This window comes from Heloderma suspectum, chromosome 17, assembly GCF_057233095.1.
Source record: "Heloderma suspectum isolate Gila_16-S chromosome 17, 16-S_ref, whole genome shotgun sequence".
Classification (NCBI taxonomy): domain Eukaryota; kingdom Metazoa; phylum Chordata; class Lepidosauria; order Squamata; family Helodermatidae; genus Heloderma; species Heloderma suspectum.
The window spans coordinates 6,084,340-6,111,224 of record NC_139474.1 but is presented as its reverse complement, the minus strand read 5'-3'; the positions used below and the strand labels follow the sequence as shown (position 1 = coordinate 6,111,224).

Below are 26,885 nucleotides of genomic sequence, written 5' to 3'. Positions count from 1 at the left end.
CTGCCCTGTGAAGTAGATTAGGCTGAGAGAGAGAGGGAGAAAGAGTGTGTGACTCGCCCAAAGTCACCCAGTGAGCTTTATGGCTGAGTGCTGCGCTAGAGAAGGTCACGGCAGCCTGGCATGTTGCTGCTTAATCTATCTATAGAGGATGTGTTTGTGCATCGCAGCAAAATAAATCAGAACCTTGCCGCATATGGTGTGGGGGAGGAGAAATGTTCCTTCCCAGTTACTTTTGGGATGGTTTAATGTATATATTAGTAGCCATGTTAGGTCTGTTTGGTGAATGGCCACTGTTAAAAATGTAATTGTAGCTGTACATTCCTTCATTTCCCTCTGATCTCACTGTTTACTGACCTCCCCCAGAACCATGCGTATACCTGTAATTCAGGATAAGACTTCTTGCTTCTGACGAAGTGGTCCACGAAAGCTTATGCCATACTAAATCTGTTTGTCTAAGACAGGGGTGGGGAACCTATTTCGGCCTGAAGACCAGCATGTCAGGGGCCACGCGTCAGCAGTGAGGGGGCGAAGCCTTCCCAACTGCTGTCATGCACCCCCGATGTGCTTCCTTCCCCCATGCTCACAGATAGACTCATGTATACTCACAGACACACGCCCCACCCCCACCCCCATGCACACAAACACACACACCAGACTCAGCCAGCGCCTCAAGGAGCTCTCCTTGACGCCACGAATAAATCGCTCCCCCCTTCCTCTCCCTTCTCTGAGGGGGCAGTACTTCATGGAAGGGGGAGGGCCTCACCCAGGCCTCTGTGGGCTGGATGGGGCGGCCTGGTGGGTCAAATCCGGCCTTCATGCCAGAGGTTCTCCATCCCTGCTTTAAGTTGCTAACAAGTCTTTTGGTTGTTATAGAGAGAGAGAGAGAGACCACCGAATGGTCAAGTGCCTTCATGCTTTTTGTTACACTTGCCTCTGAGGGCATCATATGCCTACAGCTGTGCTGTTTTTCATTAAAGGGCAATTTTTCTGCTTTACCTTTTAGATTATAAGTTATAATATAAACCATCTCCTCCCAAAGTCCAGAACAGAGGCCCTGCTGCAGCTATCCTTTGCAGTTTCCAAGATCTCTGGTTAAGGACTCCCCTTTACCATTTTCATTCCAAAACATGATGGGTAATGATGACCCTCTAATTTCTGAGCACCACTTCTCTGCTCGAAGTCCATCTTTTTGAGGCCTGCGGTGTCCTAACCTGCAGAGACGCACAGGGCCAGCGTCAAGGGTAGGCATTGTTGGGCTCCTGCTAAGGGCCCGTACTCAAGCAGGGGCCCACTGACAAGAGCCCCCCCGGCTTGCTCCTCCTCTTCCCCCTTGCAGCCTGCTTGTTCAGCTGCCTCTCACTCTGGCCCAGACAATGGTGGTGGTGAGAAGGAGTAGCAGCAGATGCCACTGCCAGGTTTTCTGCCTATCAAGCAAGCATGTGGTAGCAATGATGAGGAGGAGGAGAAGGAGCAAGAAGAACTGGGGACAATGGTGCTGAAAAGGTGGACCTACTGAGGGAGGGAGCCCATTGAGGGTGTTTTGCCCAAGGTCCCTCCAAAAGCTGGCAGTGCCCAGAGGTAAGATGCTGCTGGGGTGAGGGTGGGGAAGCTTGCCAGATGGAGCAGGTTGCAACAACCCATCTTGTAGCTTCGGGCCATGTCCGACACTTTGCAGGATGTATGCTCACCGTCCTAGTGTGGCCAGCAAACACCACTCTCCCAACAACTCCCCACCCGCCTCCTTCCTATCCCCCTGGCGCCAGGTGGCTGACCATAAAGGTCTTCTGCAGACTCAGGGCATTGCATGAATCTTGCTTCGTTGCAGGCACCTTGAGGCCAGATCTAAATTTGGCCAGGCACGGGTGGGGGATGCAATGGAATGGGCTAAGAGCTTCTCGCGGTGTATAACCCCATATGCTCCAACTGTGCCGATTCAATTATATCTCAAACCTTTCCCCGCTGCAAGCACCGCTCACTGACTTTCCTCAGTATTTAGATTAATTTTTACAAATGCATATGAAGCCCCGTAGAACCATCAGTTTAGCTCCCCCCCCCCCCGCTTTGCAATCCCAGAAGACTTTATTTATTACATTTATACCCTGCCTTTCTCCAAGGAACCCAAATTGCATTAAATGGTCATTCCCTCCCCAAATTTAATTCGGTTCTCAGGCTGAAAGGGCTCAACACCCTTTGCACTAGACTAGACTGGCAGTTGCACACCAGCCCTACACAAAAGGATATTGCAGTTTCCCAGCGCTTCGAATGGCAACATTTTGTGGGAAATAACATTCCATTCCTTTCCATTCTGCCTCTCCTGCAGCTGCCATGACGGTTGTGTTTTACTGCTGTGTGGAATGTATTTGCATTGTGCAAGTATCAGGGATGCCTATTGAATTACACTTGTGTGATATCACTAGTGGTGAGCAACACAGAGATTTGTGCACCACCCCTGCCCGCCCCAAGCCAGTTTGTGAACTTTTTCCTCTCCAGCAATAGAGTGCACCTATGGTACTCACTGGAGAAGGAGTACCATAGTACCATAGGAGTACCATTCTGAATTATCTCATTCAGAAAGCTATTTCTGCCAGTGTGCACCACACACACACACACACACACACACACAGACAGACTCTAAAGCCGGTCCTACCATTAGGCAGAGTGAGGTGGCTGCCTCACACCACAGATACTGTGGGGTGGGGAGTGCTGGTGAGATATCCAGGGACAGAGTTGTGTGTACCATGTGGCCTGCCCTAATCTAGCCTGCTGCCCTCAGGTGTGGTGGAGGACGCTGACCTGTCACCAGAGCTGAATTCAGATTCAGCTGTCAGTCTGGTCAGCTTCTGTACATGGAATGGGGCGCCATCTTCGCCTTCTCAGACAGCAAAATGTCACCTGAGGCAGCCCTGACACACTCTGGTATTGGGATACTGCATTGCTGGCACTAGAATAGGGCTAAGAGGATCTGGGGAGAATGCCCTGGGTACAGCCAATGCTTTTAGAATAGCTGGTAGGAGGGAGAACCTCACATTTCTAGATGTTGGCATCATTTTCTTTTGAAAGAAGCCAGTGTCAAATGTGCTATTCAACAGCAAAGGCCTGTTGAACAGATTTCAACTCACAGGTAGCGACATACATTTCCTTCAATATTTCCAGTTCAGGGTAAGTCAATAATGTCTTATATTGGACTACTCTCTTTTGGTGAAGGACTATACCAGATTTTAATGCTGCAAGTAACACTGAAAAGAGAGATGTCAGGGTGAGATGTGGAAAGGTTTCCCCCTGCCCACATGCACACACTTCAGACAAATGGTAGTCTAATTACTAGACATTCTCTTGCAATTAGCCCTGCAGAAATAGGGACATTGGAAGTTGCCTTATACTGGGTCAGACTATTTGTCTGTCTAGTTCAGCATTGACAACTCTGACTGACACTCTGGGTTCCCCTGTAGAGAAGGGTCTTTGCCATCACCTGCTGATCCTTTTACCTACAGATGTCAGGGATTGAACCTGGAACATTCTGGATGCATAATGTGTCCTCAGCTACTGAGTTATGGCTCCTACTCATGAATAGGAGCTGGGCAGGAGCATTTGAGAGGGGCTTGTGCCAGGGAATTTCCTGGCAGTCTATGCATTAAATTTTGTTTTGCTTCAAGGACATGGAATACAGTGATAAATCAAGGGTTACCCATGGCTATTTTTTAAAAGAACTGATTGTCCTTGGCACAGAATCTAATCACAGGTGTGTCTTTCTAAGATGTTGCAAACGGATATTGTAGGACAAGGGACAGGAGGTCAGGAAGAAATACTCATAGGAGAAAATGTTATTGTGTCTTGATCATCTATGAGCATCATCGAAACCTCCAAGGCGACCATATTGCTCAGTCAAATAATTTTCGTTAGAACCTTAGGTGCATTCTTTGAGGTGTGCCTACCTACAGAGACGGACTGGAAAAATCCCAGGTACCTGGTCACACGGTTACTCAAAACTGTGATGGTGGCACTAAACCAGGGGTGCAGAACTTCTAGTCCACAGGTTACCCCAATCTGTCCCACGAAGCCTCCAGGGGTTCCTCCAGGGGGCAGGGCTTAGCCTCTAAAAAAAGCTGATGACATCAGGGATGGGGCCACGCTCCCCAGACATCATCTGGCCCATAGTGGACATGGTGTGTGTGTGTGGGGGGGGGAGGGATGGAGCAATTTGGCCCCCTGCCTTCAAAGTTCTGCACTCCTGCACTAAGAACATTGATGTTTTCTCCATCCCTGTGCAAGCCTGGTACCCAGATTGAAATCTGGTGGCTCCCGCAAGTATATTTTTAGCTATGTCTGCAGGCCGTGCTTCTGATTCACTGTCTGTTTCCCCTTTTTCTAATTATTATCACTTCAGACTTTTAAATTGCTACGCTGACCTTTGCCATCCCATTGTCCCCAGACATTCACAGCCTGGTGCAACTCCCACTTGCGGAAGGCAGGGACACAGATCGAAAACATTGAGGAAGATTTCCGTAATGGCCTTAAGCTCATGCTTCTTCTGGAGGTGATTTCAGGTAAGACATTTCTGAGAGGGTGGGATTTGTGGGGCCATCCATGGGCAAGACTGTGGGGCAGGGGAGGTTGCAGCATTAAGTGGGTAAATCTATCCTCATTCTCATGGGAGAGCATTGAGAATAAGGGAGGGGCTATAGCTCAATGGTAGAGCCCCTGCTTTGCATGCCGAAGGTCCCATGTTCAAGCTCTAGTGTCTCCAGTTAAAAAAGGATCAGGTAGCAGGTGATGGGATCTCTGCTGGAGATCCTGTAGAGCTGCTGCCTGTCGGGATAGACAGTGCTGACCTCTGATCTGCTTTAAGGCAGCTTCCAGTGTCCGTGGGGAGGGATCATAGTTTGTTGGTAGCAGGTGTCTCCAGGGTACTCAGGTAGAAGGATCAAGTAGCAATTGATGGGAACAGTCTCTCTCATGATAAATCACTTACAGGACAGGGAAAGCATGTGCAAACAAGTACGTTTTGAGCCTTTCTACATGTGGCTTTTATTGTACGCTCATGATTGCTCGCTCATGGTAGTTTGCGCATCCTTTACATGAAGTCATCATCCTCCAGGGCCTTTCCCGCTCATTGCAAACATTTCCCCAGCTTTTTTTAGATTGATGGAAGTGCACTATTATTTAGAAAAAGCAAAATGAGACTCGCCTATATTTGCACAATTCTGCTATACCACAGCGCCATCTAGTGGTTGTGTAATGAAACAAATAGAAAGACAGAGAAAGAAAACCCCTGGAAAAAAACATGTGTAAACGCACTGTTCTTACTTAGACAAAGAATCCGGAAGCAGAAGTCTCTGTAAAGGTGCAGGTTAAAAGCCTCATGTAGAAAAGTTCTTTGAGGAGGCATTTAAAACACCACATTTTCTGCCTCCTGAACCACAATAGGGAGGGTGTTGGGTAGGTACCACTGCTGAGACAGTCCATTGGTCATGGAATGGCCAGCAAGGTCTTCTCTGAAGTTCTTAAAAGTTGGCTGGGTGTATATAGGGGGAGGCAGGCTGTTATGTTTGGGGCCATGCTACTTGAAGGACCACCTTCACCCATATCAGCCTGCCTGCACTTTAAGATCAGAAAGAGAAGCCCTTCTCATTTGCCTACCCATGAGAGCAGTTAGGTGGGTGTCCACACGTGAGAGGGCCTTCTCTGCAATAGCCCCACACCTTTGGAACAAGCTGCCATCAGAGGTCCGTCATGCTCTGTCAGGCTTTTAAGAAGGCCTTGAAAATGTATTATTTTGCCTTGGTGTTCTCTTGATATGACTGCTATTGTTGCTGTTACTGCTGTTAACATTGTTGCTGGTTTTATTGTTGGCTTTTATTGTTTTTATGTTTTTATCACTTTTAATATTTTAACCGTTTTTATGTATTTTATTGCTGAAAGCTGCCTTGGGAGGGCTTCTGCCCTGAAAGGCAGCCAAGAAATGTTTTAAATAAATTTCATAAATAAATTCATACCATAGTCTTGAGTTTTTTAGTGCTTAGGATGTCAACAGCAGAACCGTGAACATAGCTCCATAGCTAACAGGCACAAACGCACATTCTGCTCTGAGAAAATATGGTGCTAGAGATGGGTTGTGCCGCAGTTAGCAGACAGAGCAGGTGCACGGGGCAGGCGACAGCCCTTTGGGGCCGTTGGGCGCTGTGATGGCTGTTGTCATGATCGGAGCCTCCCTGCTCTGCCGTTTCCACTGTACCCTAGGCGCATTAGAATTTATTTATTTATTTATTTATCTTCATTTATTTATTTAAAATATTTCTTGGCCACCTTTCAGGGCAGAAGCCCTCCCAAGGCGGCTTACAACAATAAAATACATAAAAACCGTTAAAATATTAAAAGTGATAAAAACATAAGAACAATAAAAACAACAATAAAAGCCAACAGTAAAACCAACAACGATGTTAGCAGCAGCAGCAGCAACAGCAGCAGCAGTCATATCACGAGAAGGCCAAGGTAGAATAATATGTTTTCAAGGCCTTCTTAAAAGCTTGTAATGATGGAGCATGGCGGACCTCTGATGGCAGCTTGTTCCAGAGGTGTGGGGCTACTGCAGAGAAGGCTCTCTCCTATGTGTTCACCCACCTGGCTGCCCTTACGGGTGGGCAAATGAGAAGAGCCTCTCTTTCTGATCTTAAAGTGCAGGCAGGGTGATATGGGTGAAGGCGGTCCTTCAAGTGCCATGGTCCCAAACCATCTAAGGCTTTAAAGGCCAAAACCAGCACTTTGAATTGGGCTTGGAAATGCAGCAGTAGCCAGTGCAGCTGGTGCAGTATAGGCGCTGAATGATCGAATCGGCTCGCCCCCACCAGTACTTGGGCAGCCATATTCTGCACAAGCTGGAGTTTCTGAACCATCTTCAAAGGCAGCCTCACTATAGCATATTACAGTAGTCCAGCCTGGACATGACTAGTGCGTGGATAACTGAGGCAAGGTCTGTCCTCTCCAAACAGAATACTCTTCTGTTTGGGTCAGCTTGTGGAGATGTGTGTTTGTGTGTGTTGCCACAGAAGTGGGCTCTCACCTTGTCTCCTTTTCCTCTCTTGCCCCTCTTCTCCCCCCCCACCCCCCAGGTGAACGGTTGCCAAAGCCAGACAAAGGCAAGATGCGTTTCCACAAGATTGCCAACGTCAACAAGGCACTGGACTTCATCGCCAGCAAGGGAGTCAAATTGGTATCCATTGGAGCTGAAGGTGAGTGTTGGAGTAGGTGAGAGGAGTTGGAAGTTTTGCCGAGCCCCATTCTGACTACTGTCTCTGCTGTCTAAGACGGGGTGGAACACCTTGTCTGTCCACATGAAAGAAAAGGCAGTTGGGGGCTGCAAACGAGGGTGGGTGGAGCCAGAGCTCAAAGTGGGAGGTGCTTGCAAGATTACAGGATTGCATTGCTCTTTGTCTTTTGGTGCCACCCCATCTCTTCTCTACCTCAAACACACATTCAGCGGAAGAGGCTCACAGAGGGATGAAGAGCAAGAGCAGGGAAATCAATTTTACCAGCAATGCTATATTGTTCCCTGTAGTAATGCAAAGTATTTTGGGGAGGCTTGGTCTTGAACGAGCAGTTAGCTTTACCAAAGACCTGCTTCTGGTGGAGATGAAGACTGCTAGAACTGGTTAGTTGATACGGATCAACATGGCTGCCTGCATTTTGGGATTCTATCTGGGGTGTTGCTACAGGGACTATCATGATGAGCGCCTTGTACTTCAAAATTTGCCACTACAGCACTGTAGGCAACTAGTTCACTACTCGATATTTCTGACAACGGGTCTCTGCTTTCTGAAAGCAGCAGAAAGGAGAACCGCACACGGCTTTGTTGCTCCTTAACTTGGCCAGCAGAAAGGAGCTTCCCCATCCTGCAACCACACAGGATGTTCCCTGCCCCAAAACCGTTTTCTGGAGTGGAATGAGGATGTGCCAGTCCCTGGCAGTTGACTGTCTTCAGACCGGTTTTGCTCCACAGAATGAGAAAGAGCAAGCAAAATGCCAGCTTTGTTCTTGGACTCACTCATGGTCAACTTGCAGAGAGCCACATTTTGAGTAACGGTCAGGAAATTCAGGCCCTGGGGGCTAAGCAAAGATGATGCTTCCACACAGGATGACATGGGCCCATCACAGCAGAGGGGACTCTAAAACCAAAGACCAGAAAAGCTTGAGCAGGGACTACATCCTTTCCAGGGCTTTCTCCTTTCACTTTCTTTAGGATGGGCTTCTTTACACACCTGGCTTGCATAGAGGAAGCGCCTCCCTCCCTCCCTGGCATGTGTGTAAAGGTGGGGGTGGGGGATGTGCTATACTGTTTCATTGCAGCCCTAGGCACACTTACTTGGGGGTAAGCCCCCACTGAACTTAATGGGACTTAGTTCTGAGTAGACATAAGCTCACGTTGTAAGTCTGTAACCCTCTGCACACTTACTTGGGAGTAAGCCCCACTGAACTTAAGGGGGCACTCTGAATCAACAGAGGACATTGGTTCTGAGGTTGGTGCGGTAGGGGATCAGATCTGTCTCCCTTCGTTGCATGGATACATTTTACCCTCTTCTCCCTCTGATTGGCCATTGAGACGCACGTGGTTCAAATCGAGGAAAGTCCTTCCTCAGCAAGTTCATGGCGCGAAGCTGACATTACATACAGCTGATATGGCACCACTAACTTTTAGGACTAGTTTATCGCCAACCTTTTTGAAAGAGCTATAAAGCGGAAAATGTGTGTGAGGCGTCCTGGAGGTTGACGACATTATGTAAAGGCCCCGCAAAATTCCATGAGTGACCAATCAGAAGTGTGCAATAAATCGCTCGCATAGAGGCACCTTCAAACTCTGGAGAGCTGCTGCCAGAGTACACAATTCTGGGTGAGATGGTCTGACTCGGTATAAGGCAGCTTTCTATGTTCCTAACTTTGTCAGGACTCATAAGGCAACCTCCAGCAGTACTCCTAGATCCAATAACCCTCTCCTGTCCAACTCCCCAATCTCACAACAATATTTAGCATGTATGCAGTGTTTTTGCAAAGCATTTCATATAGGTTGTTTCCAGAATCCTTACAACATTCCTGTAAAGTAGGTCATGATTGTTATCCCCAAATTGCAGATGGCTGTGGCTGAAGCTGAGAGATGATGGCTTTCCTAAGGTCATCCAGTGCAATCATAGCCAAAGTGAAATTTGAGCCAGGGTCTGAAGAACCTAAAATGAGGCCTGCTGGTTCAGACCAACTTGGGTCTGATAAAGCGTCCCACAGTGGTCAGCCAGATGCCTCTGGGAGTCCCACAAATATGACACGAAGGCAGTATAGCCCTCCCTTGTAGTTTGCCTCCCAGTAATTGTTATTCAGAGGTACGCTGCCTTTGAATGTGGAGGTTCAGTTGAGCTATTGTTACTTTCTGGTCGTCACTAGTGGACACATCTGTTGATGTCAGCCCTCACTTTCTCCTCCCACTGCCTTTCTCTAAACCTCTCCGGCCATTCCAGAAATTGTGGATGGGAACCTGAAGATGACTCTGGGGATGATCTGGACAATTATTCTTCGGTTTGCCATTCAGGACATCTCAGTGGAAGGTGAGTTTGAGAGCTGGGGAACAGCTGAGGTTTTGTCTTTATGACCCCAGGCGACTTTCCCAGTAGCCAGCTGGGAAAGGGCCGTCGTTCCGTGGTAGAGCACCTGCTTTGCACGCAGAAGGTCTCCTGGCTCAATCCCCAGCATTTCCAGTTTAGAAGATCAGGTAGCCGGTGGTGAGAAAGACTGTTCTGCGCCTGAGACCCTGGCGAAACGCCGCCAGTTGGAGCAGACAATACTGGGCTAAATAGCCTGACCTGGTGTCAAGGCAGCTTCCTATATTCCCAAGGGAGGGGCCACGGTCCAGTGGTAGAGCCCATACTTGGCACTCAGAAGTCCTTGGTTCAATCCTGCCAGTCAGTCCTGGGCTAGAAGAACCAGTGGTCGGCCCTGGTAAAATAAAACCGCTGATGTGCATAGAGGAGACGCATAGAGGGGATCCTGGCTCTGTGTCTTGGCTGTCACAGAAGGGGTGTTGGCTCAGGGTGCCTTTCTTCCCTTCTCTTCCAGAAACTTCTGCCAAGGAGGGGCTGCTGCTGTGGTGCCAGAGGAAGACAGCTCCCTATCGGAACGTGAACGTGCAGAACTTCCACATTAGGTACAGGGCAGGGCTTGAACCTGGCATTGAGCAGGGAGGGGTGGTAGATGTGATTGGGGGCTTGTCGCGTTGGGGTAATAAGCACAATGACCAAGGGTTAGGGGCCCAGCATATTTTGACACTTGAGACAGAAAATCTAAATGATACCATGCAGTCCCTCCATAGTAAAAATACAGTAATAGATTCACTGTGCAATACTGTGCAGGCATGTGCATATCTGCCTGAGCATGTGTGTGATGTGCTGGGTAATGCAGAAATGTTTTTAAAATAATGGGCGAAAACTGTGGGGGGGGGGGGGGCTTGATCCATAGCTCTTGTGGCTACTTCTGCTTTTTCTGTTTATCAACATTTTAGAACTTGATATGTTAAGATCTACTTTGCAGGCAGCAACCCAAAACACATGTTTTTTTAGAAATTAGAAAAGTTACATTAATACCTATTTAGAAAAGACTCATATTCTTAAGGCCATCAAATATTATATCATGGAATGAAAAACATTCACCAGTTAAAGGAGAGGAAGAGCCAAAGGTAGCTAGTCTGTCCACAGAGCTGATGGAGTGGCCCTGCTTCCCTTCTCTCCCTCTGCTTCCATGCTTCCTTTTTTGCATGTTGTACCTTTGCATGTCTGAATGGAACAGCTCTCATTCCTCCGAGTAGGATGCTGGTCAGAAGCTGACTGGGGGAGGAGGGTGGCGGCACCTGCACCCAGCTGAAGACACCCAGGGCTCATTCGCTCTTTCCTTCTTCTCTCTCCATGTCCCATGCACCAGCTGGAAGGATGGCCTGGCACTCTGTGCCCTGATCCACCGGCACCGCCCTGACCTCATTGACTACGCCAAGCTCAGAAAGGTGCCGGCTTCCTCTTGCATCATGGATGTAGCCCTTCCTTTCAGGCGCTCTGCTTCTTACCTCTGGGATTCGGCTGCATCTTTGCACTCCATGTCACTGGTCCCCTTTGGGGAAGCCTGGGATCCCCCCCGCCTCCCCCTCCACACACACACTCCCTACCTAGCATTATGAGGGGCACTGAGTGGCTGATGGCCTGCTTTGTATGCAGAAGATTCCGGGTTCAATTCCCAGTTAAAAGGATCCTGTAGCATGTGAGGGGAAGCATGCTTCTCTGCCTGAGCCCCTGGAGAGCCACTGCCAGTCAGAGTCGGCAGTACTGGATGACTAGGCTAGACAGACAGATGCTCTGATCTGGTATAAGGCAACTGCCAATGTCTCTAGGAATGGAAATTCATCATGAGCAGCAAGACCCGCTCTTGGGTCAGGAGCTGCCCACCCCATGACTCCTCCCCACCTGTAATCTTGCCAGCCCCTTCCTTCCACAGTGCAGGGACTCACACAGGGCAATTGTGTCACTCTCTGCACAGGACGACCCCATAGGGAACCTGAACACAGCCTTTGAGGTGGCTGAGAAATACCTGGACATCCCCAAGATGCTGGATGCAGAAGGTGAGAAGCCAGACGTGTGCGCGAGAGAGAGAGGGTGGGGAGAGGGGTAATGAGGTGAGCTTGGAGTAGAATAAACCTAGGGTTTTCGTATGGCAGGTGAAGCAACTTCCAAACTGCCAGTGGGAACTGCAAGCTGGGGGACAAAGCAACACCTCCCCACCTCCTATGTCATAGACTTCCATAGCTTCTGCTGGGCATCCTTGCGATGCGCATGCTGAGCGGCTGCACTCCAGAGGGCCCTCTTTATTGTGCCTTTGCCCACCTTCCACTACAGGTGGGCAAACCTGTACACCTGCCTTCTCTCCACAGATATTGTTAACACCCCCAAACCGGACGAGAAAGCCATCATGACATACGTCTCCTGTTTCTACCATGCCTTTGCTGGTGCAGAGCAGGTAAAAAGAAAAAAGTTCTTCCAAGTCTACATATCGGCAGCTGAGAGCCATGAAAGTCAAGTTGTTGTTGTTGTTGTTGTTGTTGTTGTTGTCGTCCTCCTCCTCCTCCCCCTCCTCCTCCTTCTCCATCTTATTCTACTACTACTACGTCTATTCTTCTTCTACTGCTCCTTCTCCTTCTGTTGTTGCACATAGTACCCTTAGTGTGCCTAGTGCTCTACAGAGTACATGAGTTCAGGCCACTGCCCCAAGGAGCCTACAGTCTAAAATTCAACATGGAAACAACAGAGGAAGGGGAGGGAAGCAGAGTCAGGGGTGGACAGAAAAGCTATATGCAGTTTCCATTGTAAGTGCTTAGGCTTTGTTAGAGGCATATTTGCAGGAGGGCATGTTGGATTTGAAGGAGTTATATGGATTTAATGCATCTAAATACATTTACTAACAGTGCAATCCTGTATGTGTCTACTCCAAACCAAGCCCCATTGACTTCAGTGGGACTTACTCCTAGGAAAGTATGCATAGAATTGTAGCCTTAATTTCCTTAATTTTTTTCTGGGTTTGTTTTGCAAAATTCTTCTGCCCCCGGAAACATAAAAGCTACTTTCCCCACCCCACCTAAACTGTGCTGTCGATGTGAAGCATGAACACTGAGCCCTAGGCATGCTGGTCAGACAAATGTACAAAATTTAAAGCTGCAAAATGGGAGATTTTTAAGCACGGAATTTGGGGGCCTTGGTGTCTTTAACTTGAAGGACACCCCCTAGGGCCTGGTATGTATGGAGGTGTCTGTACAGGGGGATTTGATGACCTCCAGATGCACTCCAGCTCTGTGGGTTAAAAGAAATTCTAATCTGTGTTTACTTTTTTCTCCCACTCCTTCCATCCAGGCTGAGACTGCTGCCAACAGGATCTGCAAAGTGCTTGCTGTCAATCAAGAGAACGAGAAACTGATGCAGGAGTATGAGAAGCTGGCCAGTGAGGTACTTTGACACTAGCCACGTGGAAGGCCCAACAAGTGGCTCGGTTCTGGTCTCTAGGCTGATCTCTTGTTCCTATCAGGAACTGGAGCGCTGGAGGCAGGAACAGAATTCCTGGTGTAGAAGTGGGGTCCAGCATTTAGGGCAGAGTTAGGGAAACTTTTTCTTGCCGAGGGCCACTTTCCTTTGTAATCTTTCAAGAACTGCATGCTCATTGTGGTTAGAGCCAAATCCAGTGGTGGGTCAGAAACAAAAGTGATCAAGGCCACCCCTTTTCTCTCTCTCTGCCACCCCCTTCTCCCTTTCTCTCCTGCCACCCGATTGCCCTCTCTTTCTGCCACCCCCATTTCCCTCTCTCTTTCTGCCACCCCTCCCCCGGGGGGGGGCCATAGCTAAAGGGAGGGCTGTGGTTCAGTAGCAGAGCACCCACTTTGCATGCAGAGGGTCCCAGGTTCAATCCCCAGCATCTCCAGGTAGGGCAGGAAAAACTCTTGCCTGAAACCCTGGAGAGCTGCTACCAGTCGGTGTCGACAATACTGGGCTAGATGGACCAAGGGTCTGACTTACTATTAGGCAGCTTCATAGTTCCTGTATATTCTCTCTCTCTCTCTCTCTTTTCCCTCCTTCCTCCCCATCCTTTGGGATGTCACTCTTGCCAGAGGTATGAACTGATCACTTGCAGAGGGCTTTTGAAATTGGGCCAAGTCTTTAGGACAGGGGTGGGGAATCTCAGCCCTTGAGTCCCAGTCCGGCTCACTTGGGGTCCCAATCTGACCCTCCAGGGTTCCTGGGTCACAGCCTGATGTAAGGTGGGTTTCAACAGCAGCACCACCACTGTACGAATATATCATAAAGAATTAAGAAGTGTACCCCCAAATGCATGTTTGGGCTAAGAGTGGGTCCCAGGTCTCAAACGGTTGAAGACTACTGGTCTATGGGACTGTACCTCGACTCTGCACCCTGCATAGACTGAGCCCTCTTCTGTTGCTCCCTGCCAGCTCCTTGAATGGATCCGTCGCACCATCCCCTGGCTGGAGAACCGCGTGCCAGAGAAGAGCATGAGCGCCATGCAGCGTAAGCTGGAGGACTTCCGGGACTACCGGCGCGTGCACAAGCCCCCCCGCGTCCAGGAGAAATGCCAGCTCGAGATCAATTTCAACACCCTGCAGACAAAGCTGCGCCTCAGCAATCGGCCGGCCTTCATGCCCTCCGAGGGCAAGATGGTCTCCGTAAGTCATGGATGGGGCAGGGCAGAATAGAATGGCCGGCCCCACAAGCCGTGGCATGGGCTCCGCTTCACATGGTTGACCCGGGCCTTTCCTCTGAGGAGCGACTTTGATAAGGGGTGTGGTATACCTGTGTTCCAGAGGCAGAAAGGCCCAGCTGCCACATGATCCTGTGGAGTTGGTCTCTCTCCAGGCAGGTGTGGCGCCTACCCTCGATCCCCAGGTCGTGGCTTGCTTGTGATACAAGCCATGGCTGCTCTGAGGTTCTTGAGGGGTTCACTTGTGCATTTATTTCAGAACTTGTGTGCCACCTTTCAGGGCAAAACCCTCCCAAGGTGCCTCACATAAAACAATACTTCAAAATTCATCATATACTAATAAAATCCTCAATCAAAACTTTTTTTAAAAATGAAAAACTTTAAAGTATTGTAACAGCAGCAGGTAATGTAATACACATATTAATTAAAAGCAGCTTCAAATAAAATAGTCTTTGAGGTCCATTTAAAAGCCCACAACGTGGGGGCCATGCGTACCTCTTTACGGAGGGAATTCCACTGATATGGGGCATCACCAAAAAGGCCCTGTTTCTAGTGCCCGCCGATTTGATAGATCTTAATTTGCCAGCCCACAATCAGGGCCTCTGAGGTTTAAAACACGAGTAACTTCTTAGCCAGTTAAAAGGAACAAAATTTGTAAACAGCACCATAGAACTTAACACGAAGCATGTTGTTAATATGCATTTGGGCACCATCCTCTGGGAAGATCTCCTGCCCAAAGCCTATTCAAATTTTAAACACCAGACCAACTCTTGTTAGTTTTTATGGACTTGCGCGTAACTTCCTGATGGATTGTGCCCTTTACACGTGTTGGAAGAATGCAGCATCTCAGCCTGATTTTGCCATTTTTGGTAGCTGTAGTACTGTTTCAATTCATGCCTTTGATTCTGCTTGTTGTCGAGTCTTTGGGGTGATAATTTAGAAAAAGGACAGAATGGGGGAACCTTTTAAGAATGGATAGATGTTTTATCAAGATGTATATACCGCCTTTCTATAAAATATCCAAGGCAGCTTAGAATCCAGATAAATATAAACTACAATAAAATGGGAACAATAAATACGATACCAAAGCACATCAGTGGAAAACAGTTTTTTTTTAAAAAAACAACTAAATGGCAGCAAGAGAATTAAAATGTATGAAGAATGAAACTCCACAAAAGCTAGTTGTCTTAGGTTACCCGAATAAAAGGTGAGCAGTGATAGGGCCCGGCCAGGTGGAACTCACTTGGGAGGCTTCATCAATCAGTCAGTCAATTATATCCTAATTAAACTTTGCAATCCCACTGGAGAGACAAAACAGTGCTCAAGGGAGTGGAAAGTGGTTTGGGAGTGGCATTGCTTCCCAAGGGGTATGCACATGTTTTTTGTGTCTCACTGCTGCTTCCTGGTCAAACGGGCAGGTCTTTGGTTTTTTTAAAGTTTCTGTTTACAAGAGGCTAAAACATGGAACGAGTGTACGCAACCCATGCTGCGAGCCCTCTTTTAAGCCACCTTCAGCTCTCTGAAAAACTGTCTCCAGCCACTTTGTTCTTTCTCAAGCTGATAAAAGGTGGTTCTTCTGTTTTTAAAAGAACAACCAACTACACAAGCACTTTATCCATTGACCAAGCATCAGAGGGGCAGGAATTGACTGTGTAATGTGAGCCCGCATGCTGGTGTGGCAGCCTTTCCCGGGTTTCACCCTGCTGGAGGACACGGTCAGTGGTGGGCATGGTTGAATCCTGCCCGTCTGAGGGGAGCTTGCGTTGAGGCTGTGCTGTGTCTGCCTGCAGGATATTGCCAATGCTTGGAAGGGGCTGGAACAGGTGGAGAAAGGCTATGAAGAATGGCTGCTCACTGAGATCCGGCGCCTGGAGCGTTTGGACCACTTGGCAGAGAAGTTCAAGCAGAAAGCCACCCTGCATGAGAACTGGACCAGAGGTACATGCTCACACATGCACACACCCCGCTGCTGCCTCGAGGCCAGCTCGTGGCCCACACCAGTGGTGTCGTGGAGGCTCCCAGGGATGCAGCAGCAGCACTTCTTTATCATCAGGGACACTGACCTCATCTGCCACCCCTCTAGGCTTCCCTAGCAGCAATCTTCACAGTAGCTGAGGGGAAATGAACTTTCCCAGCAATTATGTATTGTTCCTTGTTAACATACAGTATATTTTGGGGTGGCTTGGTGTTGAATGAGCAATTCAGGCCCACTAGCTTTACGAAAGCCCTGCTTTCTAGCAGCTGAGAACTGCTAGAACTGATTCGTTGATATGGATCGGGGCAGCTGTCTGCAGTTTTGGTACCTCCTTGGGTGGGGGGCTATAGGGATTGTGACAAGGAGTGCCTGTGCTTCAGAACTGACTACTGCACCATTGCCAACACCCAGCCCCTCCCGTGTTGGCCCAGCCTCTTAGCACCCCTCTGCTTCTCCCGCCACAGGGAAGGAGGACATGCTGTCACAGAGGGACTACGAGTCAGCCTCCCTTTATGAGATCCGGGCGCTGATGCGCAAGCACGAGGCCTTCGAGAGCGACCTGGCCGCCCACCAGGACCGCGTGGAGCAAATTGCAGCCATTGCGCAGGAGCTCAAGTGGGTGCCAGGGAGAGACTAGTGCCCCTTTCCAGCTTGGGACGAACCCTGGCCACCCTGGATCCGAGCTGCTCCCCAATCCAGCCCTTTAGGGCAGCCTGCTCCAAGCCGGTCCCCACCAGATGTGTTGGACTTCAGCTCCCACAATTCCCGGCCAGCAGGGCTCTCCTGAACGTCCGACTTCCTGACACTGGGGGCTGATGACACGCTGTTCCTACACGGTGTTGAGCAGGGATTGGGGCCGCACCTGGCGGTGGCAAAGCACAGCAGTCTTGCTGGCCTGGAACATTGCGCTGTGTCTGTCTGAATCCCAAGAACGCCAGGTTTTATTTGGGGTGTGGGGGCGAGGGGGAGAAACTCATGTCTTCACTCTCATGATTGAGAGATGGCAGGGACCTGTTTAGAAAGGCAAACACAGGATCTCTTGATGGCTCTGGGACTAGACAGCAGGATCTGTTGGTGTTTCTGGCTCAAGCTGACTTCAGCAGGGGCCTCCTTGTCCAGTTTCTCAGATTTCATTGGTTTTTTCTTCCATTATCTTAAAGCGCAAGTCCTTAAGACTTAAGGACTAGAAGCATAAGATCAAACTAGATGTGACATCAATAGTGTGGGTCTCCGCATTTTTCAGTCACATGATCCTTGTGGGTGTGCACCCATAAGATGTTCTAGTTATTCTCGCAATATTTTTGCCTTCCTTGCCAAATGTCCAAGTCGTGAATCACTGATAGATCATTGGGTTGAAGATAACAACAGCATCTAGGGGGTGTCTTACGTAAATTTGGAGAACCTGTCTTTGTATGCTTTGCATAACATGCATCACTCATTCCTTCTCTGGTTCCTCTTAAAATCCTTCGGTGAATTAAATCACAAGTCCTCTAGGAGTGGTTGTGAATTTTGAAGCAGTCTGTATGCACAGGTGATAGGCAGAGAGTTTTCAAGTGAGAACTGTGAAGCCTGCTTCCCAGACATAACACCCCTGCTGTTGTTTACATGACCACACCTCCGTGGAGGTGATACAGTGGTGAGTCAAGAGCTCATTCTCCTCTCAAGAAGCAGTACACCCTATAATCAGTACTAAAGTCTTTTTAGCCTTTGCTTTTAAATGAACACTGAGATTCTCGGATGATATCATTATTTACATTTACATCCTGCCTTTTGTCCTCTTGCAAGGAACTCAAGGTGGCTTTCATAATCCTCCCCTCTCTATTTTATCCTCACAACAGCCCTGTGAGGTAGGTTAGGCGGAGAGTCACTGATTGGCCCAAAGTCATGCAGTGAGCTTCATGGCCGAGTGGGGACTTGAACCTGGGTCTCCTGAGTCCCAGTACTACACCACACTGGTATCATCATCAACATCATCATGCTTCTGCCTTATTTGCCAAAAAGAACTCAAGGCAGCTAACAAAACACATGCAGAATTACTGCCGTGCCAGTCCCGTACATATATATCCCTTTGTGATCTTTTTTTAATTCACTATTGGATTCCACTACAAGATAACCTTGGCACGAGTGGTTGTGGGTTCTACTTGTGGAAGCATCGCTTTCTTGATTGATGGAGTGTGGGTTGCCAACCCCCATTTGTAGTAGGGATGACAGAAAAATCCACAACGGAACTAAATGAGCTAAGATTTTCATGAATATGACCCTGGATTCCGCAGCGCTTTCCCGTTGGGTGGATCCTGCAGACCTGCAGACTGGTTTTCTGACTTTCTGGACTTTTGTGCAAATTTTGTTGTAGAAAAATATGCAAAATAAAAAAACAATTAGGTGAGGTAGGCCAGCCAAAAATGCGCATTTCCCCCATTGGCTAAAGCATGAATGTGAAATTTGGAGGGATTTGCGCAAATTCGAAGGCAAATTTTTTTTTGATTCCAACGATGGGGAGATGATGGAACAAAAGGCGTCTGATAATCCATGAAAGACAGGAAGGAATGGATTTTACACAATCTATACATCCCTAATTGGTTGTGATCCGTGCTTATGCCTGGGGTGGAGTTGGTCCCTGCTTTAGGACTTGTGGCTGGGCGATGGGATTGGAGGTGGGGAGTTGTCAGTTCTGCAGTTCTGCTCTGAGTGAGAAGGGCCACAGGCCCTGCTCACTGCCCCTAACCTTTGTGTCCCTCCACTGTAGTGAGCTGGACTACCACGACGCGGCATCTGTGAACTCCCGCTGCCAGGCCATCTGTGACCAGTGGGACACCCTGGGAACACTAACTCAGAAGAGAAGGGATTCCCTGGAGGTGGGAGAGTGAAGCTGGGGGACTGAAACCCTTCTTGGCGGGGGGGGGGTGAAGTGTGTGACCCCACAAACTTTCTCCTCTCACGTCCGTCATCCTGCCTTCTCTTCCCCGTGCCCAGCGGGTGGAGAAGCTGCTGGAGACCATTGACCAGCTGTACCTGGAGTTTGCCAAGAGAGCCGCCCCCTTCAACAACTGGATGGACGGAGCCATTGAAGACCTCCAGGACATGTTCATCGTGCATAGCATTGAGGAGATCCAGGTGAGCTGGTCCTTGGAAATCACAGATTCTGAGCAGTTGGGGTGTGACCAGAGCTAGTTCCTTCCTTATAAGTTTTTTTAAATCCATAGCTCATAGAGTAGGAGGGAGAAATCTAGTGGAGACCTTCTGGAGCAGGGCCGGCATCAAGGGCAGGTGTGGTCGGGCACCTGCCAAGGGCCCGCACCCCGGCAGAGGCCCGCTGGCAAGAGCCCCCTGAGTTGCTCTTTTTCCCCATTCCTGCCTGCTTGGTCACCCGCCTCCCACTTTGGCCCAGACAACGGAGGTGATGGTGAGAAGGCTGTGAGCCAGCCACTGTGAAGATGACCCACAGTATCCCAACACAGCATCACTGGGGGCATTTTGGGCAACTTAAAATGGTGGCTTCCCAGATGCTCACTCTGTGAGCCAGGGAAAGGAAGGGCAGGGCCAAAGCAGATGTCAGTGCCTACCGAGGTGTTGTGGCCACAGTAGCTGTGCCCGGATGTCAGGCGCTGACGCTATCCCTGAGGTTATAGGAGAGCTGGAGAAGGGTTAGTATATGTCAGGAGGGGGTGGAGTAACTCCTGGTTGGAAAAAAGGCTTTTTAGCGAAGATAAAGTGAATGGGGATGGGATCCAGATTCATAATCCAGATAGCCAGTGTGGTGCAGCAGTTTGAGTGTCGGACTGGGAGCCTGGAGACCCGGGTTCCAGTCCCCACTCAGCCATGGAAGCTCACCGGGTGACTTTGGGCCAGTCATGGACTCTCAGCCCAACCTACCTCACAGGGTTGTTGTGAGGATAAAATGGAGAGGAGGAGGATTATGTACACTGCTTTGGGTTACTTGGAGGAAAAAAGGCAGGATATAAATGCAATAAGTAATAATAATGTAACTAAATAATAATATGTATCATGTGGAAAACATGGATAGATTAACAATAGCTTCAGGCAAAGCAAAGGAAGAATCCATCATAAAGAAAGGAGGCAGTGCCAGAGGTGGGAGCAAACTAGAGGGCAGAAAGCCCTTGTTTTCCTGAACTTAACCCACTGCCAGCAGCAGTTAACGTAACATCTTTCTCCCCGTCCCGCCCCCGGCAGAGCCTGATCACTGCCCATGAGCAGTTCAAAGCCACGCTGCCTGAGGCCGACAAGGAGCGCATGGCCATCCTAGGCATCCAGAATGAGATCCAGAAGATCGCGCAGACCTATGGCATCAAGCTGTCGGGCATAAACCCTTACACCAACCTCTCACACCACGACATCGCCAACAAGTGGGACACGGTGAGAGCAACTTCTAAAAAACCCAAACCACAGTGCTTCTAACTGCAGAAGCTGTGCAAGAATCTGGGGAGACAGTTCAGGCAAATAAAGTTATTGCTGAGACTTGGGTCACCCACATTCTCCTCAGTGTACAGCCTTCACCCACCTCTGGGTGCTCCCCTCCCAGTGGACAAGGCAGGCAACCTGATGGAAGCCCTTGATGAGAGTGAGGGTGGTGGGGTAGATACAGCTCTTCTGCCAAGTCCAGTCTGTTTGCCTGCCTCTGGGGTGAAAAGCAGATGGTTTTTTAGTGAGAAATGAGAAATCTGCTCCTCAAGCATGACACCGAGGAAGAGAGAGAGAGAGAGTGAAAGGGGGGTGGCAGAAAGAGAGAGAAAGGGGGGTGGCAGAAAGAGAAAAAGGGCAATCCACCCATTTTTGTCTCTGGCCTTGGCCACCACTGGCTTTGGCCCCATCCATGGCTGACATGTAGCCCCTGACAGATTACCTGTGGGTCATGAGGGAATCAGAAAAATGGTTGCCCACCCCTGCCTTAAACCAGTTGGTGAGCTGAGGAAGACAGGAGGGTGTAAACAAGCCCTGAGGTGCCACAGCACATTTACACCTTTTTCTTTTCTTGCGAAAGGCCTGTCTTCTTAGTGGTGCTTTGGAAGCATCCTGCTTTGATACTAGCCAGAAAAGAGCTAAGTGGGGGGATTGGGTTCCTCCTCTCCGCCCAGGATGACCCTTGCCCCATCACCTGCCAATGAGGGTCTAAACCCCAATTCTCTTGTGCCCCCACCTCTAGGTGAAGCAACTGGTCCCGCACCGTGATCAGACCCTGCAAGAAGAGTTGGCAAGGCAGCAAGCCAACGAACGCCTTCGGCGCCAGTTTGCGGCACAGGCGAACATCATTGGGCCTTGGATCCAGGCAAAGATGGAGGTAAGGCCGTCTCCACCCCAGCCACCAATGCAGAGCGCCAGCAGCATTGCTTACACACCTCTGGGACTGGGGTGTGTGTGGCAGGTTTCTGGTTCTGTCTAAATATAGATCTTAATTATTTTTCCATTTTAAAAATTTGGACGAAATGCATACAACCTTCTAGCAGTTATACATGGGCTGCAACAAAAGTGGGCCAAATATCCAAATAAATATCCATTTGAAGGTGATGTCTATAGGCCACCCTCTCAAATACTGAAAGCGCCGTAAGCGCCTCAGTCCATTGCATCATAGGAGGTGAGCGTTTATCCTTCCAGTGTTGGAGTATCAGTCTTTTAGCTGTCAAAAGGGTGCAGAGAATCCATTTACACTGAGTATTTGTTAATTTCCATGAAGCAGGTAAATAATTTAAAACAGTGAGTACATCAGTGGAAATTAAAGACTGTTCCAGTACAAAGTAGCCCTCTAAGCAACACGTTATCACTCTTGTTTGCCAAGGAGTCCTTGTTGCCAGTTCCCAGTGAATCTGTCTTACCTGTGACATCACATAACGTGTAGGGGTAGGGAGACCCATGGTATTAGCGCCAGGTGCCAGGATCTTAAGCCCCCTGGCTAATGGCAGCTTCCTCTCTGCCATCCTCCTGCAGGAGATTGGCCACATCTCTGTGGACATCAGCGGGTCCCTCGAGGACCAGATGAACCACTTGAAACAGCATGAGCAGAACATCATCAACTACAAGGCGAACATCGACAAGCTAGAGGGCGACCACCAGCTCATCCAGGAGGCCCTCGTCTTTGACAACAAGCACACCAGCTACACCATGGAGGTGGGTGCCTGCACTGGAGAGGGCCAAGGGAAGCAGAGGAAAGTGCATGCATGAGCGGGGTTGTCAGCATTCATGCCTTGATGCAGGTCCGGCCCTAACATTAGGTAGAGGGAGCTAGCTGCCTCAGGTGACAGATGCTGGGGACAGATGCTGGGAACCCAGGGAGTCATGGGGAGGTGTTAGCAGACAGGTCTGTGTGTGCCATAGAGGCTGCCCTGCACTGGCTAAGATAGCCTGCTGCGCTCGAGTGAGGTAGAGGCCATTGTCCTGTCGCCAGCGTTGATGTCTGGTCAACTGCCTGCCTCATTAGTTCCTGTAGATGGAGCAGGGGTTGGGGTGTGTGCATGTGCCATGTTGTCCTCTGCTTCAGGTAGCAAAATGTCTTGGCCGGCCCTGGGTGCATTGCACAGAGATTATGGCTCCTGCAAGTAGAGGGGTTTGTGTGTGTGTGTGTGCGCATTTGTGAGAGAGAGAGCGTGTGTGTGCACGCGCATGGGAGCGGGGGGGGCTTTTTGGTGCTTGGCCATCTCATTTTGCAATGCCTGCTCTGGTTGACTGCAGCACATTCGGGTGGGCTGGGAGCAGCTGCTGACAACCATCGCTCGCACCATCAACGAAGTCGAGAACCAGATCCTGACCCGTGATGCCAAAGGCATCAGCCAAGAGCAGATGAATGAGTTCCGGGCGTCCTTCAACCACTTCGACCGGGTAAGGCACTCTGGCCCCGCCCAGGCGTCCAGTCCCTCAGACACTCCCTGCCGCTTCCATGTGTAACCCAACACCAAGCATGCGAAATCAACCTCCTGCCAAAACAATTCTCACTGCTTCAGCATAGGTGAACCTCAAATCCAATCCCCGGGCTTATTAAGTGGGCTAATCTAAAGTACAGCGTGTGGCCAGGGTGGTTGTTTCTGATAGCCACGTGCACGCCACTGTGCTGCCACCCACCTCATGTCTGGATTCAGGCAGCTGTTGATGCCAGCAACACAAACCTGTCCTTGGCTGGGCTAAGTCCCTTTTAACCAACAGAAAAGCTCAGGCGATTGACAAGGGGATTGATGGCTGGCAGTGGGGCAGGTGGGACCCACAGGCTGCCCAGTGGCCAACGCACTGTTTTGGCCTGTTTTTGCAACAATTTGACCCTTCTTTGAGGCCAGCTATATTTAAGCCATGAGAACTCCCTGGGAAAGGACGGTATTGAACAAAGGGCCTGTTAGTGGAGGCAGGGCAACTATGGCGTTGCTCTTAGGCACAGGCAACTGGTGCCAGCAGTTTAGATAATGTCTCTGTAAAGATTTGAGGCCTACAGAGGCAAGGAAAGGTAAAAAGATCAGGCTTAGAAGCCTGGGTTTTTCTATTGAGAGGGGGTATCCCTGAGAGCAGTAGTCTCATTTCCCTGGTTAAGTTTCAGTTTCATTTCCCCAGTTAAGTTTCATTTCTTCAGGTTTGAAGCGGTACTTTCCGTTTTGGTGGAGGCGGGTATAAAAAGAGGGAGTCAGAAGGACCAGAGCAGTCAGAGACCAGAGCCTGAAGAGGGAGCAGGCAGAAGCAGCCTGGAGAAATCCAAGTACAGCTAGGAAAAGGAACTTGCATTTTGCAGTTTTTCTTTTAATGCCTTTTGTATCACTCAGCTCTATTGTGTAAATACCTTGAGTTTTAATTTGGTTGCTTTAATGTACCAGTAAACTATTGTGGTTAAACCCTGTGTCTAGGGTATCAATCACCCCACACCTTCAGCCTAAACCCCGTGTTACTGAGAAGAGGAAGCTTACAAGAAGGAAATTGTGACTCTTGAGGAGGCAAGAGACCCTTAAGGAGTTGCTCAGGGGGTCCAAGTCATAAGGGCAACCCTGCCAGTCTCCCTTCAAGGATATTGTTGAGGTGGGTGTGTGCTTCTCACTTAACAGCTCCTTTTTCTTCTTGGCTCCTTGCAGAAGCGAAATGGCATGATGGATCCCGACGACTTCCGCGCCTGCTTGATCTCCATGGGATATGACTTGGTATGACGCCAGCCCTGCTTGGGCCAAGAGGAGAGTTTTCCTCTCACCTGCTACACCCGTCTGAGGGCCAAACTACAGTGTGGTTTAGCGGCATATGTTACCTTTAAAAAAAATCCTTGCAAAATAGCAGCTGTTGAGTGGGATCAGGATTAGAACCGTGGTGGGGAGGGGGGGTTAACCTTTTCTCAGCTGCGGTCCTGAAGAAAAGCATGCGCCCCCAAGCCTCTTTGCGTTGGGAAGGGAAGCTCCCCTTGGCATCATAGGTTACTTGGGCCTTAGTCCAGCTCAGAGTAGAACTGGCCTGCAACTGACAGGTGCAGCTGTGCAGTTCCTGAAGCCTGTGTCTACATCAGTGGTTGGCAACTCCAGAATACTCACAAAGCCCCAGGTGCTCAGCCCTGCCTAGCTTGACAAAGAGGAGAGAGCCACGTGGGAAGTGGCATTACTTTTTTTTAGTAGGGATATTGGAGAATTCCATTTGGTGCACATTTTAAATCAACCCACCCGAATTCGCACATCCCAGACGAATACACAGTCCGGAATGCAGTTATCCTTAGGATGGTACACTTCTGTGAATTTTGCAGTGGCGCTCCTGGCTCAAAGAAATGTTGTATTTATGGGGAAACGAGTACAATTTAAATGCAATTTTTGTGTTAGAAAAAAATGGGCAGAAAACAGGACAGGGCAGACACATGCGGAACTCACAGACTGAAAATAGTCTGATTTGTCGATCCCTAGTTTTTAGAAGCTTCCCTTCCCTTGTAGAGAATGAGCTGCTAAGGAACTGGGAAGGACTAAGAGGGTCCCTTTACCTGCTAGGAGTAGTGGTTGGATTCGGGGTCATAGGTGACCAGTTGCCAGCGCCATGATAGTAAAAACAGAGGAGGGGGAGGCTCTGGTGGGGAGAACCATGGGGGATCTCTCCGTCTCCCCGCTCCTTCTGCTGACCAGGGCTGCTGTTGCTCCTAGGGTGAGGTGGAGTTTGCACGCATCATGACGCTGGTGGATCCCAACAACACAGGCGTGGTGACCTTCCAGGCCTTCATCGACTTCATGACTCGTGAGACGGCCGAGACGGACACAGCTGAGCAGGTCATGGCTTCCTTCAAGATCCTGGCCTCAGACAAGGCAAGTGCTGCCCCAGAGTGAAAAGGAAGAGCCCGGCTTTTTTCTGGGTGGTCTTCCTTGCCCACAGAAGTGGAAATGCCCTCTCTGCTTTATACACAGGAGCCTGCCAGTTATGCCGGTCCGGTCCATATTCTCCAGAATTGGACTGCCCGAGAATAACTGGGAGCCAAAAACAGAAAGTTGCTTTCAGAGAATCTCGATTTCTGATTTCTCCACACACCTTCCCCGCCCCCCCCTATGGAATTTGCTACCACAGGATGTAGTGACTGCCACCCATTTGGATGGCTTTGAAAGGGGGTCAAATTCACGGAGGAGGAGGCTATCGAGGGCTACTAGTCCTGGTGGCTATGTGCTACCTCCAGTACCAGAGGCAGTGAGTCTGTGTACACCAGTGGCTGGGGAACATGGGTGGGAGGGTGCTGTTGCACTGGCATCTTGCTTGTGGGTTCCTGTGGGCAGCTGGTTGGCCTGTGTGTGAACAGAATGCTGGACTGGATGGACCCCTGGTCTGATCCAGCGTGGCTGTTTCGATGTTCTTAAGACATCAGAGGCTTGTAACGTCTCTCAACCCAGCCCCGTCTGGCAGAGCAAGGGAACTATATACACAGATCCTGTAATGGGGCTGCTGTTGTGGAGTAACAGGTTGTCCCACCTTCTTCTGCAGAACTACATCACAATAGAAGAGCTGCGCCGGGAGCTGCCCCCGGAGCAGGCCGAATATTGCATCACCAGGATGACGAAGTACTCGGGAGCCGACGCTGTGGCGGGCGCTTTGGACTATGTCTCCTTCTCCAGCGCCCTGTATGGAGAGAGCGACCTGTGATCCCCCCCCAAAGCCCAAGCCCACCCCCTCACCAGAAGTGGCATGTGGGAGCAGAACAAACGCCCCAGCTGTGGGGAACTGAGGCAACCAAGTCTTATGCCCGCGGAAGAGGGAAGACGTCACCACACACCCTCCCCAAATCTCCCCCACTGCTGAGCAAGAGGCTGCAGGAGGCCCCCCTCTCTGCCCACAGGCCAGGGCTGGTGGATCCAGGGTGGTCTTGGCTAGGAACCCGTCCGTAGAAGCTGCTGTGTCCGTTCCTCGCTGCTGAGCTAGTGTGCATTCCCCCAGCCAGTGCTCCGCCTTCCCTCCTGCCCGTACCCTTTTTCTTTCTGGCTGTCCCTGGCCCCCCGCACACACACTACAGAAGAGGCGAGCTCTGCTCTTCCTTCGCCACCGCTGACGGGGGGCTCCTGTGAAACCGCGAGGGGCCGACAACGTGTGAGCCGCCCACGTCGATGCTGGGGCTGGAGTGGTGGGGGAGGAGGGGGGAGCCGGAGGAAACGGGGCAGGGCTGGCTTGGAAGGAGCGCTGTACCAATAAACCACACACTGGAGGCCCAGCT

The 26,885-nt window shown here is 49.8% G+C and overlaps 1 protein-coding gene across 1 annotated transcript; it reads left to right on the top strand.

Moving 5' to 3' along the window:
- Positions 1–1,368: 1,368 nt before the first annotated feature.
- Positions 1,369–26,881, top strand: ACTN3 (actinin alpha 3). Its single transcript, XM_084824042.1, has 21 exons — positions 1,369–1,578; positions 4,430–4,544; positions 7,107–7,226; positions 9,498–9,584; positions 10,093–10,180; positions 10,951–11,029; positions 11,557–11,638; positions 11,948–12,033; positions 12,921–13,013; positions 14,009–14,239; positions 16,065–16,212; positions 16,714–16,864; positions 18,996–19,104; positions 19,223–19,363; positions 20,441–20,623; positions 21,411–21,545; positions 22,190–22,369; positions 22,931–23,077; positions 24,304–24,369; positions 25,339–25,497; positions 26,162–26,881. Exons 2-21 carry the CDS (start codon positions 4,520–4,522, stop codon positions 26,318–26,320), a joined length of 2,469 nt encoding a protein of 822 aa, XP_084680168.1. The 5' UTR covers positions 1,369–1,578; positions 4,430–4,519; the 3' UTR covers positions 26,321–26,881.
- The last annotated feature ends 4 nt before the right edge of the window (positions 26,882–26,885 follow it).